Here is an 18833-nt window from a genome sequence, read left to right on the forward strand (position 1 = left end):
CCAGTTTCTGGTGGCTCCTGGTGTTTCTTGGCTTGTGGCAGCACCTCTCCAATCTCTGCCTCATCTTCATGTGGCCTTCTCTCCCTCTGCCTTTCTCTTATAAAGACACTGGTCAGCAGATTTAGGTCAATCCAGGTTGACCTCATCTTGAGATCTTTAACTTATTAATTACATCTGCAAAGACACTTTTTCCAAATAAGGTGATATTCACAGGTTCCAGGAGTTAGGACTTATCTTTTTGGGGAGCCACCATTCAGCCCACTTCAGGGTACAAAATTATTTCTGGTTTGAATCTCTTATCCTAGGAGTTATAAGTTAAGTCCAGTAAACCCAAGAGGCATTTCTTGGGTCCCATACAAACAAAATAACTTGATCAAAATTGTTCTGCTCTGTTCTTTTTCTCTGTTCCCAACAATGGACCTTTGGCTAGCAAAATCATAGCTATTAGCTATTAGACACTAAATCTGTGGAACACCTACAAGGCCAGTATTATTAACTTGCTTTTACAGGTAAGGGAATTTAGGCTTAAATGGGATAATTTCTCAGGGTCATCCCTAGCTTGGTAAGTGGTTGAACTGGGACTTAAATCCCAGCAAAGAACAGCAGCAGCACTGGCTGTGGGAATGCATCTTCAGGGTGGGAAAGGATATTGTGCACACAGGTCCAGATGAATTTGAGGATTTTGTTGCCTAAAGCAGCATTCATGAACATAATTTCCCCCCTTTCTCTGTTGATATTGTTATTTGGAAGAAATCGGTATATCACAGAGGCTAAGAGTGTGGGGGCTGTGGAGTCAGACTGAGCTGAATCCAGGTTCAGTCCTGTGCTAACTGTGTGACTCTGCGTAAGTTACATAAACTCCCTGGGCTTCAGTTTCCTCATTTGAGAGGGTGGGGGAGAGGAGGGGGAGAGAGAGAAATAATACCTACATCATGGAGCTGCTGTGAGAATGAACTCAGGTAATGGATGTAAAAGGTTTGGAACAGGGCTGGGCACAAAGTAAGAACTAAAAAAATGACTAGCTATTCATAGTATGATTGATCATGCTTAGCTTGAGTCATACTAATTGGCTGCTCCCCTTAGAAATCATTAAGTCTTTGAGGTTATAAACTTAGTGACTTGGCCACTGTTGCTTCTTCGTGTCTTAATCACGAAGCAGAGCCTGAGGCAAGGACTTGGTGCAGGTTGTTTATATGAGGGACCAGGGAGAGTGAAATAGAGAAGGAAAGGGGTGGGGAGGGGCTAGCAAATTAATGAGCATACCAGTAACTGGATTTGATCCTATTATGACCTTATTTTTTTATGTATGTATGTATGTATGCAGGCTGCACTGGGTCTTAGTTGCTTCTTCATTGTGGCATGCATGCAGGATCTAGTTCCCCAACCAGGGATCGAACCCAGGCCCCCTGCATTGGGAGTGTGGAGTCTTACCCACTGGACCACCAGGGAAGTCCCCTATGAAGACCTTTTGAGGTCTTGAAGTCCAGAATGCCCCTGGGTTTCACAGCATGCCCTGAATTGACAGCCTCTCATTTTCTCTTGCAAAGCTTCTAAAGCAGTTAGTAGAAGCCAGCCAACTCCACAATCCATATAATTACTATTGCCTCATGCCTTTCAAGTGCTAGAACTATTGCATAACCTAGTGCTTCATTATCTACCTCTGCTCCTTTCCCCACTGCAGGGGAAAGTCTTAGTAATTGTGAAGCTATGGCATGTAAGGATTATCTCCACTCCCCTTACCACCGGCAACAGAGTCCTTATTGCCATTCATCCTGGGAGGAATTCCATTTCCCAGGGCTGCTTTCTAGGGCCTTCTGATAGTCTTATCCTGAGCTAGTCTGGAAAGCAGAGCCTGAGAAAAGGCCTTGTGTGGAACAGAAGGGACACTAGGGAACAGGCATGAGGGACTGGAGGAAAAGCCAGAACAAGGTATAAGGTTGAGCTGTGGGCAACTGGCGCTTGACCCCACTGGAACCATCTGCGGAGTGAAAAAATGTCTCTCAGAATTGTCCACTTGAGGACTGATAGTGAGAAGCATTTACCCATCAGCTTCCATCCCCCACTAAGGGCTGCCCCAGGAGGTGATGCATCTCCCACTTCTAGGCTGTGCATGTGGGCATTCCAAGTGCACTTCCATTGGCGTCTCACCCAGGGCACTGGAAAGCCCCAGGGCAGAAAAGGAGTGATATGTATTGTATAGTTAAAGCAAGAAAGCTGTCAGCACAAAGTGGGTGAGGCCTCAGATGCAGCTGGAATCAGAGGTGGGGCCCAGAGGATGTGACTGGTGGTTGCTCTGCCATCTCTCAACATTTCCTTTGTAACAACTGTAATAACGACAATAATAATAACTGCCATGTGCAGTTAAGTGTCAAGTGTACTTATCCTCACAACTGCCTCCTCACCCAACTCTGACTTTCTGTGGCTTCCACCTGTACCTACCCACTGAGCAGATGTTGAGCCCCACCCCCATGGCTTTTGCATGAATTGTTTAGGAGGGGAAGAAGAAAAGGAAGAGGAAGAGGATCTATTGAGTTTTCATTTCAATAGTTACACTTTTTTCATGTCTAGAAGTTTCCCTTTGGTTCTTTTTCTTTTTGAAAATTTATTTATTTATATATTTATTTTTGGCTGCGTTGGGTCTTTGTTGCTGGGCGCGGGCTTTCTCTAGTTGTGGTGAGCGGGGTCTACTCTTCGTTGTGGTGCGTGGGCTTCTCACTGCAGTGGCTTCTCTTGTTGCAGAGCACGGGCTCTAGGCCCCTGGGCTTCAGTAGTTGTGGTATTTGGGCTCAGTAGTTGTGGCTCACAGACTCTAGAGCGCAGGCTCAGTAGTTGTGGGGCATGGCCTTAGTTGCTCCGCAGCATGTGGGATCTTCCCAGACCAGGGCTCGAACCCGTGTCCCCTGCATTGGCAGGTGGATTCTTAACCACTGCGCCACCAGGGAAGTCCTGCCATGTCCTTTATGGTTAGTGTTTTTTTGTGGATGTGTGCCCAGATGAATATTTTTTCAACTTGAGGTCATACAAGCATTACCGTATACTACTATCTACTAAAGGCTTTTTTAGTTTACTTTCATATTTCAGTTTATATCCGCCTGGAATTGTTTCTGTGATGTGAAATTGCCATCATACTTGTTTCCACTCCCCCGCATGGACACACCCCGTTGTTCCAGCACTGTCTACTGAAAAGACTGTCCTTTCCCCACTAAACTGCACTGTCACCTTTGTCACAAATCAAATGCCCATATACATGTGGGTTTCTTTCTGCACTCTAGATTCTGTTTCATTGCTCTGCTTCTCTCTCCATGTCAATGTCATACTCAGCTTTCAAATGTATCTTGATAACTGCAAGAACAATTTTCCCACCTTGTTCTTTTTAAGAATGTCTTAGCTATTCTTGACCTTTTGCATTCTGTATAAATTTTAGACTCAGCTTATTATTTTCTTAAAGAAAAAATGAACATAATAGGGATTTTGATTGATATTGCATTGAATTTGTAGATCAATTTGGGGAGAATTAACATTTTTACAGTATTGAGTTTTCCAAACTACAAATATCTCACCATTTGTTTATGTCTTCTTCAATTCTCTCAATAGCATTTTATCATTTTCTGCATAAACAGCTTGCACATCTTTTGTTAGATTTAGTCCTAAGTACTTGATATTCTGATGCTATGGTAAATTGGTTTATTTTGTTGTTGTTTGTTTTTGTTTTTTTGGGTGAAGTAGAAAAGAATAGCTTTATTGCTTTGCCAGGCAAAGGGGGCCACAGCAGACTCATGCCCTCAAACCTGTGTGTCCCAACCTGGAGGGGGAAGTGAGGAGTTTTACAGTAATGGTTCAAAGAGGAGGGCATGATCAGGTGGTGGACATTCTTCTGATTGGTTGGTGGGGAGGTAAGTGGGAGTTAGCATCATCAGCCTTCTGGTTCAAACCAGTCTGGGGTCTACGTGCTTGTGGGCAGCATAGAGTTAACTTCTCCCACCTGGTGGGGGTTTCAGTATGATTTTAGATGCTATCCGTTCCAAGGTAGTCTCCCAACCAGGTGTTAGTGCCCAAAAAGTTCTCGCAAAGAAATGGCAAAGACATCCCAGTGGTGCTGACAATGAGCGGGAGTTGGTCTAGCTATAAGTTGGGAATAAAGGGTCAGCACCTGGTTTCAGGACTTAATGAAGCTCAGGTTCTTGATGTCTCATCACAGAAAGAATTTAGTGAGAGACAAAGTGATAGGTAAAAAGTGGACTTATTTATAGAGAAACACACTCCACAGACAGAGTGTGGGCCATCTCAGAAAGTGAGAAAGGCCTGTAAATTGTATTTTTATTTCATGTTGTGGATATATAGAAACACAATCATTTTTCTTGGTTGACTTTATATCCAGCAACCTTGCTAAATTCTCTTTTTGATTTTAAGTTTATCTGTAGGTTTTTCTTACAATCTGGAGATCAGAAAACTACTGCTGCTCTTACCGCTGTTGCCTCTGCCACAACTGCCTCACCCAGAAACTGGAGCCCAATGGAGTGTGGAGTTATGCCACTGGAGACATTTGCATTTCAGTGGAAACCATCACCTCCCTTCTACTCTCCAGGTCCCATGTACATGCATCTAATTGGTAGAAGATATTCACAACCATGCCCTGGCAGCAAAGGAACTGTAATTTCAGGTTTCAGACCCCACCAAATAGAAGAATGGTTATGATGTGGCTTAAGAGAGCCAATCAAAATAGCTACCACACTAGCCAAAATATCAATCAAGACTGAGGGGGAAATAAAGACATTTTAAGACAAAGACTGAGAAGGAGGTTTCCCAATCACATTCACACTGAAAGAACTACACAGTGTACTTGATGAAGAAGGAAACTGAATACAGAGGAAGGGTGTAGGATTCAAGAAGCATATGAGTAAATGTAAGTGTGTGTATGTGTGTCAGGGGAGGCACAGAGTGAGAGAGAGAGGTCTATGAGGTCTGAAAATATTATAGTTACCATGATTTTGAAAGTGTGGTATGGGTATATGGCTGGAGAAGTAGAAAAATGTAAATGTAACAGGACAGAAAGTCCAGATATAGATCTAAATACATATGGGAGTTTAGTATATGAAAAATATGGCATTTTAAGTCAATGGGGAAAAGATGCAATATTCAATACACTTTAAAAACTTGAGAACCATATTTAATAAGTTAGAACTCCACTTCATTCTTTGCAACAAAATTAATTCAGCTAGCTCAAATATTAAAATACCTAAAAATGAAGCCACAGAAGTGCTAAAAGAAAACAGGAGGAATTTTATAATAATCTTTAAGAGGGAAAGGCTTTTCTAGGTATGACTCACAATCCAGAAGACATAAATGATTGTTAAATTTAGTTAGATGAAACATTTAAAAATTACATTTAAAAATCTTAAACTAAGTCAAAAGAATGGGGGGGTATTTTGAATCCATGTCTTTGATAAAGTATGAAGTTCTACAATATATAATGAGCTCTCACAAATTAAGAAAAAAGCCAAAAATCCAATAGGAAACCAGGAAAAGGCAGTATCTGCAAGGTGACACCAGGGCAGCACAAAAACCTTGATGGGATGAAGAGCTGCAAATAGGTGTGCTCTGACCAGCTGCCCTCAAGCATTTGTCCCTCCTGCCCCTTCTGCTCCCAGAGCTGGGGGATTACAACCTAAGGAGACTGCCTTCTCTCAGTGCTGCTTCTCCTGAAGGATGTAAAGGGGAGACTTAACCAGAGGAATGATCAACAGTGGTTCAGTGATGTCTGAAGCTCCTTCTTTCTTTCTTACTGCCCTGGAGGGACATGGGCTAGTGCCTTGTCTTTGACCTTTATTACACACAACCAGAGACAGTAACTGAGATTTCGGGTAGTACATAAACTTATAGGTTAGGACAATTAGACACCTAAGGATTACAATGACCTCCAAGCACATCTCCTTGGCCCCTCAGACATAATGTGGGGGAAGGCACAGCTGGAGAAGGGCCAGAGCAGGACGCTCTAAAGGGTAGGGGCTCCTCTTGCCAGGTCCAGGAAGGGCATTGCTACCTCTCTTGTCCTGGCCACCATCACCTGGGCATTGTCAGAGCTCTTCTAACATTCCACTCTCCAGTGATCTTTTCAAAATAACAGTATGTCCCTTCTCTGCTCAAACTGTGCCCTGTCCTGCCCTAGTGGCTTCCAGAGTCCTTACTGTGGCCCCCATGGCTCTAAGCAACATGGGCCCTGACCACCTCTCTGACCTCCCCTTCTCCCCTCTGTTCTGGCCTGCTTTATGTTCCTTGCTCACTCTACACCATTTTCCTCCTAAGGGCCTTAGCACTTGCTACTCCCTTCTGCCTAGAATGTGCTGCCCCAGATGTTCACACAGCTGGCTCCTTCATATCATTCAGTCTCAGCTGGAAGGCCAGTCCTAAGAGGCTCCCCTGATCACCTATGTAAAGCACACTACCCTAGGCATGATATAGCACGCCATCCTGTCTTATTTTACAACACTATCGCTACCCAAAATTACCTGAAATTGCCCATGCACCACCTTGCTTATTGTCTGTCCCCACCTCCCCACCCCTAGAAGGGCCTTGTCTGTTTTGTTCACCACTACATCCCCAGCACCTAGAGTTCCTGGTACTTGGGTGCTCAAAAAGCCTTTGTGAATAAACAAAATGAACAGATATACAACACACATAATAACAGGCCAGTCTTTAGGAGAAGCACAACTACCCCTGGCATTTAAATCTGAGAGAAATTTCTCCCATGCTTCCTCACAGGAAGACCTGGTGTACATAGCAAAAAAATGCCCTCAAGGACATTCTTATGGCTAAATGAAGAATGAGTTTCATAGAACTATTTCTAATAACATGTTTCAGTACATATTGGTGTGGTGTAATACCTAAGAAGAGTATTTGATTTAAAAAAATTTATTAAATGCAATTGGGCTGGAGGGAAGTTTTGTCAAAATAATACCATCCAGGTATGCAGCTCTCTGATAAATTTAACAGTGGTTACTACAGGAGTGAACATCAGAAACCACCCGTAAGTATTTTAAAATATACTTACGAGGGCCCCACTGTTAACAGAAATAGTAAGTCTGTCTGGGATAGGGCTCAAATATATTTATTTTTAAAAGCTCCACAGGAGATTCTGATGTGTAACTCCAGTCAGACACTTCTGATCTGGATAATCCTCCATAAATATTACTTACCTCAACTGCAGTATAGACATTCCATGTTGCCAGTTAGTGCAGTCAGCTGATCTGAGACCAGGAATACAATCTTCCTGTGAGACTGAGGCCCCTAAGAAGACAAAGTACCTAAACAAAGGTACCTGTGGGCAGGACTGAGATTTTCTTCAGAAAAATAATTTTTAAAAACATTTTAGTCTCACAGTTATATTAAAACTAAATATTGGACCCCAAACTGCAAAAATGAAATTTAAACTTTTAAGTAGACATATGGTGAGAATACTGGCGTTGCAGTTCTGAGAGTTCTGTGGTTAAGGTGAGATAAAGCAAATGAGCAGTTGTGTGTCATGGCATTCTAATTTTATCACCCTCAGTATTCTTGAGAATTGGGATTCTTGATGTGGGAGGAGATACAGATGTGTGATAGAAGAGGTTAAAGTAAAAACGCTTAAGTCCTAAAGGGGAATGAGGGGACTTTTAGGGGGTGATGGCAATGTTCTATATTATCATTGTGGCAGTGGTTACACATTTGTCAGAACTCATAATCTGTACATTTAAAATAGGTAAATTTACTGTATGTAAATCATATCTCAATAAAGCTAATCCACACACACACACACACACACACACCAGTCCTGAATTTGAATTGCAATTATTGGTGAGTTCGTGATGGCACCCAGAGTATAGTCTCCAAACAGTTTTCCAGTAAAATGAACCAGGGCTCCTTGGAGAAACTCTAAACTATACAATCTCTATATTACATATTAGATACCAAGGAAGCTATCAAAGACTACTCAAGTTGTGTCAAAAGGACTTGAGGCCAACATGAAGAGACTCCTACTGGCCAAAGACAGAACAATTTGTGCATGAAAAAGAGCAACTTTAAAGAGGACAAATCCAGCATTTCTCCCACCTTTCCCATACCTCTAAGCAAACAGCAGATGAGACATTTTCTTTTATATAAGTATTCTAGCTAATAAATAAAGAAGGAAGATAGAATCAGAATATCACCATTTTGCCACCTCTAATGAACTGAATGATCTAGGCATTGGTCAATGATTGCTAGCATTCCCCCAAGAGAAACAGCCAGACAGTCACTGCTCCCTGATGGGAGAATACAGCCTATAAAATAATCTTGCCCACCCCCCACCGCCAGATTGAACTTGAAGCTGATCAAGCCTCTGGATTCAATTCCCAATCTACAGGAAATATATAGAGAGAAATAGGTTAAACTACACCAAGGGGATTCAATAAGCAAAATCCAAACAGTAGAAAACACCATAACAAACAACTCAAATGTCTTGGAAAGAAAAAAAAAAAGAGTGTGAGCAGGTGAGAGAGAACTCAAATCTATTGTATAAGGAAGGATAAGAGAGACTAAAAGACCTACAACCAACTTCAATAAATGGGTCTTATTTGGATCCTGATCCAACAATGAGACAACTGGAAACTAAGTGGATATGATATTAAAGAATTGGTTTTTTAAACTTTTTATTATTAAAATCTTCAAACATACACAAAAAGAAGCGGTACATGAACTCCCATGTACCCATCACTCAACTTCAACAACTCAGCACTATCCTTATTTTCCCTCCATATTCTACCACTTTTTTAAACTAAATTTTAAAACAAGTCTCAGATATCATATATTTTTACTCAAAAATATTTAAGTATGTGTCTCTATCAGACAATGACTTTTTAAAAAGAAAAATAAAGCCATAATATCATTATCACACCCAGGAAATTCTCAATAATTCCTATTATCATCTACTGTTAATTTTTTCAGGCGTGAGAATGGTTAACTTAACAAAAGATCCTGAACTAAAATATTTACAAATGAACTGATAGCTGCGATCTGCTTCGAAATAACGTAGAAGGGCGACGTGGGGTGGATGAGGCAAGACTGGTCAAGGGTTGATGGTTGTTGGTGCTGGGTGATAGGTACATGGGGTTAATTATACTATTCTGTGTATGTTTGTGTTTGAAATTCTCCCCAAGAGCAAAAAATAATAACCAAAAAATAAAGACCTACTAAGTAAAGTCAACTCAGACAAGCCAACCAAGCTTTTAAGACATTTTACACAAAGTATCAGAATTTTTGTCAGGTTGGTAATGACAACATAGTTAACACAAACATAATCAGCACACAAAAGTTTAAAGATTTCTTATAAACATATCTATTAGAATCAGACATGAAATACACTAATATTAGATTATGCCATTTAACATTTATTTTAGCTTGCTTTGCAAAAGTCAATAAACGTTCTCATTATTAAAAGTTTAGTTTTAGGTTAATCTTTGATATTTGACAGTGTATATAAAGACCATTCTTTCCTGATAACAAAACCCAGTTCAGAGAAGACAAGACAGTACTGCCCCAAGGGATAAATTGTGTTTGATCCAAATTAATCATGATATTCTCATTCCCTTGGACAATGACTGGCCTAGTAATGACCATGTGATTCAGTTCTGATAAACAGAATAAAATGTAAATAAGTCTTCTGACCGGGATGTTTGGGAAAGCTTTTACTTTCCTAATTAAAAACAGAAGAGCCTTGGCTGGCTAGCTCTTATCTCTTTGACTTTCTTCCTAACTCGAATGCGGCTGAGAAGGCTAGAAATACATCCGCCATCTTGTGACCAAGAAGAAACATATATAAAGATAAAAGCCAATATACTAAAGATGGTGGAAAGACAGCCAAGAGCCTTGCTCCCTAACTACTATAGAGGAAACAATTACACCAGCTCTGGACAGTCTACCCCCTCGATTTCTTGTTATGAAAGAAACAAACTCCAATTTGCTTAAGCCAGTATAGCAGTCCTTTTGTTTCTTATAGCTGAACATATTCCTGATTCCATGAAATACATCAAGAAATATAAGTAATAAAAACTGAACCAAAAAAAGCACCAAAAAATCCACTTCTGAGTGCAAAGAGGCTAAAAAAAACTAATAATAATCTCAGTTAAATAAGACAACCAAATTAGGAAAGGAGAATATTTATTACACAACTATTAGAATCTATACATTCTTAGCTGATGATATATATTTAGTTAAAAAGTCTTTTACTTTGGATATATGCATCGTTTCCTTCATTGTGGTGTCTCTACTCCTCAGATGTATTAATCCATTCTCCAAAGTAGCTTCAGTAATCAACACTGTGAAGAGGATACTCATTTCATCATATCTAAGAAAAAAAGGTAGTTAACCAAAACACGTGAGCACAAATATAGATTGTAAATTCACCACATTACCAGCTTTAATTACTCAGGAGCCAATGCCACCTTCAAGAGTCACAAAACTCAGGGACTTCCCTGGTAGTCCAGTGACTAAGGCTCCAAGCTCCCAATGCAGGGGGCCCAGGTTTGATCCCTGGTCAGGGAGCTAGATCCCACATGCTGCAACTAAAGTTCCTGTATACCACAACTAAAGTTCTATAAAAAAAGAAAGAAAGAAAGGAAAAAAAGTGCCACAAAACTCAAAGGCAGGGCTTGAGAAGTGAACCCCAAAATACTTTTTTCAAGTTTCTGAATCATTTTCAAAGTAAAATTTTCAGGACGTTTCTGACTTACTGTAATAGCTGGGAAGTCATAAAAGAAAAGAAAATATAAGAAATAAACACTGGTACCTCAACACACCATTTGGTGTGATCTGGATGAACCTCAGAATAACCTCAGCCTTTTGGTATTTGGATACAATCCAAGAAAATAATTTTAGACAAAACTCTCTTATAATACTACTATAATATTAAGATATAGTGTACAACAAATTATACCAAAAACCATGCTAAATATATACCTTAGTACACTAACTTACAGTTTCTAGTTTAGCAATAACTGAATATGTTCCACACTGGCCTTCCTTCTGTTTACCCAGTCATACTATCTCATTGTTTCTTTTCTTTTAGGACTCCACCAGAAATTATCTTATTTATCTACTTGCCTGTTGTCTATTCTATCCCACTAGAATATAAGTGTCATTAAGAACAGGAAACTTTTCTGTGTTGTTTACTGCTGTATCAAAGTACAAAAAATATAGTGGGTGCTTAATAAATATCTGGAGAAAAGTATCCTGGGACATAAAGCCTTTACCATGTAAAGAACAATTGTAACTTGATATTGTCCACATGACTCAAAGGATAAGATTTTAGAAACTGAAAACACTGGAAAGTTCAAGTACCACCCCTTCATTTTATATATGATAAAGCCATCAGTTGCTTTATCTATAGAAACTTATTTTTCTTCTGACATCATCTGAAAGGTATATTTTAACAAGTTACTACAGAACTGAGGAGCAAAACACTAAGCTTCACAACTTTTCACCTAAAAGATATGTATTAAACACAAAAAGCTAAAAAAATAACAAAATAAACCCAAAGTAGGGAAAAATGAATTATTTTATTAAAAAACAGAAGTTAATGAAAATAGCAGGGGGTAAGACTAGAGACAGGAGATCAATTAGGAGATTATTTCAATAATCCAGTCAAGAGATACTGGTGATCTTAATGGGGAGATGTGGATATGAGATACATTTAGGAGGAAGACAATAGTTAGTGATGGACTAGACTCTGACATTAAGGAAGAGGGAGGAGTGAAGGACAATATCCAGGTTTCAGTCTTGAGCAATCAGGTAAACAGAGGTGCAGATCACCGATAAAACTAGTTCTCTGTTCTCTGGAATAGAATTACCTTCCACTCAGCCTGAGAATGAACAAGGCCAGCAAGGAAAAGGCACTCCACTCATATTCCCTCAGTCCTGATTCAACAGATGTGTCTAATATAAATAATTCCATCCCTGATAAACTGATAAACTCAGGTACACATACTTCATGGTGTTAAGTCTTGAAGTTTCACATAGTATGTGCTTATATATACCTGATGAGTATTGTTTCCTGCTGTACCAATTAACTAAGGGTATGTGGTTCTGTAAACAGGAAAGTTAGGAATAATTTAGAATTATAGTATATATAGATATTTAGAAAAAATCTGTTACTCATAAAGAAACAACGTACAATCAAAAACTCTGAATAAATACATTTTTTAAGCAACAAAAAACACAATTCTTACTTTGAGTAAAGTTGTTCCAATGAGGATGGCACAGTTTCCAAATAACCAGGCCACACAGATATTCCATTTTCTAATAATTCATTAAATAGCCCTTGACAAACCTGGGGAAAAATACAAAAACTCTGAATATGAAAGAAAGAAAAGCAGCTAGAGTTATTACCCTATTTTTATGAAACCACCAATCATCTTTTTCACTCTTTAAAGTGGGCATAAATCCCTTTAATTACATGATAATGTTGATAATTCTATATATTGTATACTTATAAATTGTATACTTCTTCTGAAGAACTTAAACACTGCAAAGCTGAATACTAAATGCAAATCTGAAATTTTTATACCAAATATAAGAATTTTTATTATCATCATTCATAACACAAATAAACAAAAGCAAAACGGGTTCTATCAGAAAAAAACAGTCCAAAGGGCTCTGTTAACTCTAAACTTATCTGAGACTTGAGAACTGAGCCTAAGGGTTATAATACGATGTAAGGAAGAGAAGGAAGAGCCATTAAAGGAAACTAAGGAGAAGGAGCCAGAAAAGTATGAAGAAAACCCAGAGAGTGGTGTTCCTGAAGCCAACTAAAGAAAATGTTTCAAGAAGAATGATTGATTAGTTTCAGTGGAATGCTGGAGACAAAAGCCTGATTGGAAATACAGAAGTAATGATGAGTAAATGACATAGTACACTTTACTGTTTTCTTAAAAATGGTGAAGAAAAAGAAAAATTTTAAACTCCCTTAACAATCTAGAACTAAAATTCTAAAGCAGAATTTCTCTCATTGGCACTGCTGATATAGGATGTTTAGCAGCATCCCTGGTCTCCATTAGATGTCCGGAGCACCGTTCCCCACCTTCTGACAACCAAAAATGTCCCCCCAAATGCCCCCAGATATTACCAAATGTCCCCATGGGGAGGGAGAGGGGGAGGATGGTAGGATGGGGTAAGGGTGTGTGCCTGAGCTAGAGCACTGTTTCTCAAACTTAAAACACCAGAATCACCTGGAGGGCTTGCAAAACACAGATGGCTCAGCCTCGCCCCCAGAGTTTCTGATTCAGCAGGTCTGGCAAGAATTTGCATTTCTAACAAGTTCCCAGGGAAAGACCATAGAGAAGTAAATGGGTGTTAAGGTACAGGATATTTTGGGGATAGATGAGAATATAGATATTAATAAATCTAAGAAATTATCAGGGAAAAATAAATATGAGTTTTAGTAAGTTTAGTTTTGGTTGCCAGCAGAAAATGTGCTCTAACAGAAGGTAGAAAAGGAGAGAAAAAGTTCTAAGCATGATAAAGCGCAGGTGAAGACATGGGGAAATAACCCACAAAACCTCTTTCATAGCCCAGAAAGTTACATACATAAGGATTCTCTCTGTCATACTGCTGAGGGGAAAAGTTTTAAAAACAGAATAAGACACTGCTCTTCTGGTAAAACACCCAAGGCACAAACAAAATACTACTAATGTTCTTACAAACAAAAGCCAAACGAAACAAAAGGCCTGCAATGGTAATGATGAAAATCTAGGAAGCAGAGTTCTTTGTCCTTCAAGCAAAAAAATCCCTAGGAACTTGGTACCTACCAGGGTGTTGTGGAGCCTCCTGCAATCCTGGGGGGAATGTGGAAATTAAGCCATTCTCTTCCCTTTCCCTGAGCTCATTATCCCCACCTTCCCAGACCCCTGCACAGGAGCCCGGGAAAGCCAGGTCAATCTTTCTAGTATCCTCACTCAGGTCCCTGGATGGGTCTGAGTTACCAAAACAGAAATGACTGCTGAAGGGGTCCTGGTTTTTCTTAACAGTATTTAACTTGACCAGATAGATTAGAAAAATAAGATTACAGATTTAGAACTTGTGCTTATACCAAAAAGTATCAAAAGTGTTAAGTTAAAAAGGGAAGAGGGTAAGAAATAATTCACTAGACGTCTGTACAAATAATTTTTTTTTTTTTTTGTGGTATGCAGGCCTCTCACTGTTGTGGCCTCTCCCGTTGCGGAGCACAGGCTCCGGACATGCAGGCTCTGTGGCCATGGCTCACGGGCCCAGCCGCTCCGCGGCATGTGGGATCTTCCTGGACCGGGGCACGAACCCGTGTCCCCTGCGTCGGCAGGCGGACTCTCAACCACTGCGCCACCAGGGAAGCCCTGTACAAATATTTTGATTGCCAAAATTATGCATACTCATTTAAAAGAATGCAGCTATGACTGGGCATGACATTAACAACAAAACCCACTGAACTGTATTCAGCTTCTTTAATATAATATACTTCAAGTTATCTGTAATTAACTGTAGTATTTATTATTTAATTAAAATTCATTATTAATGAATGATTTAATTAAAAATTTAAAAATTCATTAAAAATGGATTTTTTCATTTAATAAAAATTTCATTATTTAATTAAAATATGTTCACAGTTCATTATTTAATTAGAATTTTTTAAAAAATGAATCAAAATAAAACTTTAGATGGCAAACTACTCATTTACTTGGAATAACGGTTATAATTGAAATCATGACATTAAAACTTATTTAACCCACCTGTCTTAGTTCCACTGTTGGGCCTCTTCCCACATCCAAAGCAACCTTAATAGGGGCTAAACAAGGGTGAAGTTTAAGCACCTAAAACAATTTAAAGAGAAGAGGTAAAAAGGACAAGCACTAATAGACAGGAAGCTGTTTAGCAGTTAAAATTTTCTGTGTGAAAATGGAAGCTAGCTGAGGTCATAAAAAATATCACATAATGATGTATCAACCATCTTTATTCAGCTGCTCATAGATTTCTCCATTCAGGCATTCTACAGAAATAAGTTCACTTGATATTCTCCCATTTTCTGACAAATCCATTTTCTCTCAGTTGAAACGCCCCTTTCTGGCATCACTGCCTTCCCGACCCAGCCTGAGCCATGTGGCTTATCACTTGGACTTTCTCTTGCCAAAACCCATCACTCTATGCATTCACTCAGCCATTCAACAAACATGTGAATGGCTACTTGGTATGAGAAACAATTCTAGGTGGTGGGGACAAAAATCTCTGTCCCTCATAATGCAGAGAAGCAGATAACAAAATAGATAAGTAAATAATATATCTGAAGGTGGTAAGTGGTGAAAAAAAAAAAAAGAAGATAGGAAGTGCTGGCAAGGGGTGGGCTGATGGAGGGTTGTTTGCTATTTTAAATAAGGTGGTAAGAGGGAATTCCCTGGCAGTCCAGTGGTTAGGACTCCACGCTTCCACTGCAGGGGGCAAGGCCTCTGGTGAGGGAACTGAGATCCCACATGCCGCACAGTGCAGCCAAAAAAAAAAAAAATACGATGGGACCATTAAAAATAAATAAATAAGGAGGTAAGAGAAAGTCTCCTCTCTGAGGTGACATTTGAGCAGACTTGAAAGGGGATGGAGGGATGAGACGTGGACTTGGAGGAAGAGCACTCAGACAAAGGGGAGCATTAATGACAAGGCTCTTGAGCTGGGAGCACACACTGGGCATGTTCTAGAAACAACAATAGGTCTGTGCTGCTGGAGCAGACTGAGTAAGGTGGAGAGGAGTTGAAGGTCAAAAAGGATAATGCTTTGTAAAACATTTTAGGGGCTCTGGCTTTTCCTCTGAGTGAGAGGAGAAGCTTATTGAGTGTTTAGAACAGAGGAACAAAGTAACGTGTACCTTTTAAAAGGGCCATTCAGTGCAGGGAGGTGGGGATGATGGTGGCTTAGATCAGACTTCGAGCAGGGGAGGTGCTAAGAAACCGTCAGATTCAGGATATATTTTGAAGACAGAATCAAAGAGGTTTTGCTGATGGTTTGGATATGCAGTATGTAAGAGAAAGAAAAGAAAGGATCCCCCTTGTTTGTCTGCTACACACACCCTATAAATCCCAAACAATTCTATAAATGGCCACATCAGGCTAAACGGGCACTGCATAATAAATCACTAACTAGGCAGAGTGGTGCTACAAACTTATGGTGTCTAATCCCAGTTGAGCACTCAACACATGAAAACTTTTGATTTGGGGAAGCTCCCTTTCCCATTCAAGGGAAATATGACTGTTTTAAACTCATGCCACTTAAACCCCTACTCCTCCACATTTTAAGCTAGTAATATTGCTTCCTAATTCCCCAAGAAAATAGAGGATATGAGTAAAACTTCCTTCAAGGGCTAACTAGCTCCAGTAGCCTATTTGTATCTATACCATTGTTTCTTTCCACCCTGCTGTTTCAAAAAGTAACTCCCTTTTCAAGACAAAACCCCCCAACTTGTGTTCTTGATTCTGTCTTGGTCCTTCCTGTTTCTTCGAAAATCTTGCTCCATTAGGTACTTCATTTCTCTCCTATAGCTTCAACCCCTCTTCTCTCTTGATTTTGAGCCCATAAAAATGCTCAAATTGCACATCCTAAAATAAGCCTTTCTCTTGACCCAGACCCATGTCTAGTTCCTGTGATCCAGTGATCAGCCACTTGGGGTCAGACCAGAAGCAGAGAGGTTAATATAACAAGTCTTGCTGGCCTGTTTTACTTACTCCTACTTAACACTCAGCTTCTGATACAAGCAGAAGCCATAAGTGAAAAGGCTCAGGGGCTAAGAATCAGAGACAGCTGTCCAGCTGCCCAAGTTCAAACAGAAACGCCTTTGGGATTACCCAAGAGGGATTCCTTCTTCTATTCTGTGAGAACCTGCTTATTATTCCTGTGGCCAGATTCTAAAAAAAAACCTGAAAAATAAATAACTTGCACTAAAAAAAAATTATTATTCAGAGTTTATATTAGAAACCAAGTACACTAACATAAAAAAAGGGAGAGAAATTTATATTTTTAATTTCCCAAGTCTATCTCTGAAATATCAAAGCACCTTTCTATGAAGATCTTTCTTTCTTGTAAAGGAGTTCTCTGTTAGCTGGAAAGAGTCGTAGAGATATGCCAGCATGCCTCGGTCTAGATCTCCATTTATGGATAACACAGAAGGAACCACAATTTTCCGTCCATCTCTGCCCTTCACAGAAAAGGAGAACAAAAATAAAGCATCATTTAGCAGAACTACCTCTTAAAATTACATTTTGCACTTACAGAATCAGAATACAAATTGATCAGTAAGTCTAGATAGACTGATGAAATTTTTAAAATTACTATTTGGCAACCCTCATAGTAATAATCGATTTGGGCAAGAATCATCAATGGATGTTGCAACCAGTAGGCCAGAATCTGGTGAGAAACAGGTTATTTACATAGAGTATCTGCCCACAAAAGGCTTATTAATTTCTCATCAATTAATAAGTACAAAATACTTATCAACTTTACAATGGAGAAACCTGGAAGCATCATCTTAACCAAGAGATAAAAGTTAACATCACCAGTAACAAGCCAATATGGTGCACTGAGAAGAGGGTAGCACCATTTCTGTGGCATTCTTAGCAAAAAGACATAAATCATGAGGAAACATAAAAGAAACTCAAACCAAGAGACATTCTACAAAGTAACCGGTCTGTACTCTTCAAAACTGTCAAGGTCATGAAAGACAAGGAAAAATAAAAGGAATTATTTGAAGGAAACTAAGGACACATGACAACTACATGAAATACAGGATCCTAGATTGGATCCTGGACCTATAAAGGGCAGATTAGAATAATTGGTTACATCTGAAGGGTTCTGTGGATTTGAGAATAATAGCAGATTACTGTTACTTTCCTGATCATAATGATTGCATTGTGGTTATACAGGGGAGTCCCTGTACTTGAGAAATGCATACTGAAGTATTAAGACGTCATGGGGCACCATGTCTACAGCTTATTCTCAAATGGTTCAGAAATGATCATAGTTAGAGAATCTGGGTAAAGGATACATAGGCACGCAAGGTAAAACATACGTGTAATTGAGTTACATTTTCAGGATACATGTGTAAAAGTTCATGATCTCCTAGATTCCACAGGGTTTCTATTGGCTCCTTTCCCCACGGAAAATTGTAGTAAAGTTTGTTTCCTTTTCGGCCCGCTTCATCCTGACAATCACTGCTGCTGAAGTTAGATGGACTCACAGCAAACTGGAAAAGAAAGTTTGTCTTATTAACTTATTAAAATAAACATTAAAAAGTAAAGTTGCCCCCAGCAATTGAATGAAACTAGTCAAGTCCCAAATAAAAAATTGTTAAGTTTAATTAAATATGAGTGAATATACTGTTACAAATAGTGTTTTTTAATCTGAAAGAATTACACAGAAAAACTGTTGATGCTATCTAGCATTTCTGTGGTCAATTAATAAGAGGGGAAGGAACCATGAACTAAGTGGGATAAAGAAGAAAGTATCACATACTCACCATTCTCATCCTTCCTTATTTGTGATCATTCCATTTAGTTTACATGGGTGTTTGGAGATTTTGAGAGTTAGAGAAATAAGACAATGGCATGACAAAAATGCTTACTTCAACTCTTTTCTCTTAGGCTTACACTGAAATTTGACTGTAAATTACAGGACCATTTGACTAATATGGAGAGTTCATGGAGGTTGGAAGCAAAACTAATACAGTATTGTAAAGCAATTATACTCCAATAAAGATCTTTAAAAAAAAAAAAGCTAAAGCTGTAAGAGTGGGCAAGGGTCAAACTCTACACCAGTCAGGA

General features: G+C 39.2%; 1 protein-coding gene across 1 annotated transcript in view; it reads right to left on the bottom strand.

Moving 5' to 3' along the window:
- Positions 1-10153: 10153 nt before the first annotated feature.
- POLG2 (DNA polymerase gamma 2, accessory subunit) overlaps positions 10154-18833 on the bottom strand; it is a 14307-nt gene continuing 5627 nt past the window's right edge. The window contains exons 4-8 of the mRNA XM_007456777.1: positions 18083-18256; positions 17072-17212; positions 14769-14849; positions 12237-12337; positions 10154-10357 (exon numbers count right to left, since the gene is read on the bottom strand). Coding sequence (XP_007456839.1) covers positions 10192-10357; positions 12237-12337; positions 14769-14849; positions 17072-17212; positions 18083-18256 — 663 coding nt within the window. The 3' untranslated portion in view covers positions 10154-10191. The remainder of the gene's footprint in view (positions 10358-12236; positions 12338-14768; positions 14850-17071; positions 17213-18082; positions 18257-18833) is intronic.

The sequence above is a fragment of the Lipotes vexillifer genome, unplaced genomic scaffold, assembly GCF_000442215.2.
Source record: "Lipotes vexillifer unplaced genomic scaffold, Lipotes_vexillifer_v1.1 scaffold299, whole genome shotgun sequence".
Lineage (NCBI taxonomy): Eukaryota > Metazoa > Chordata > Mammalia > Artiodactyla > Lipotidae > Lipotes > Lipotes vexillifer.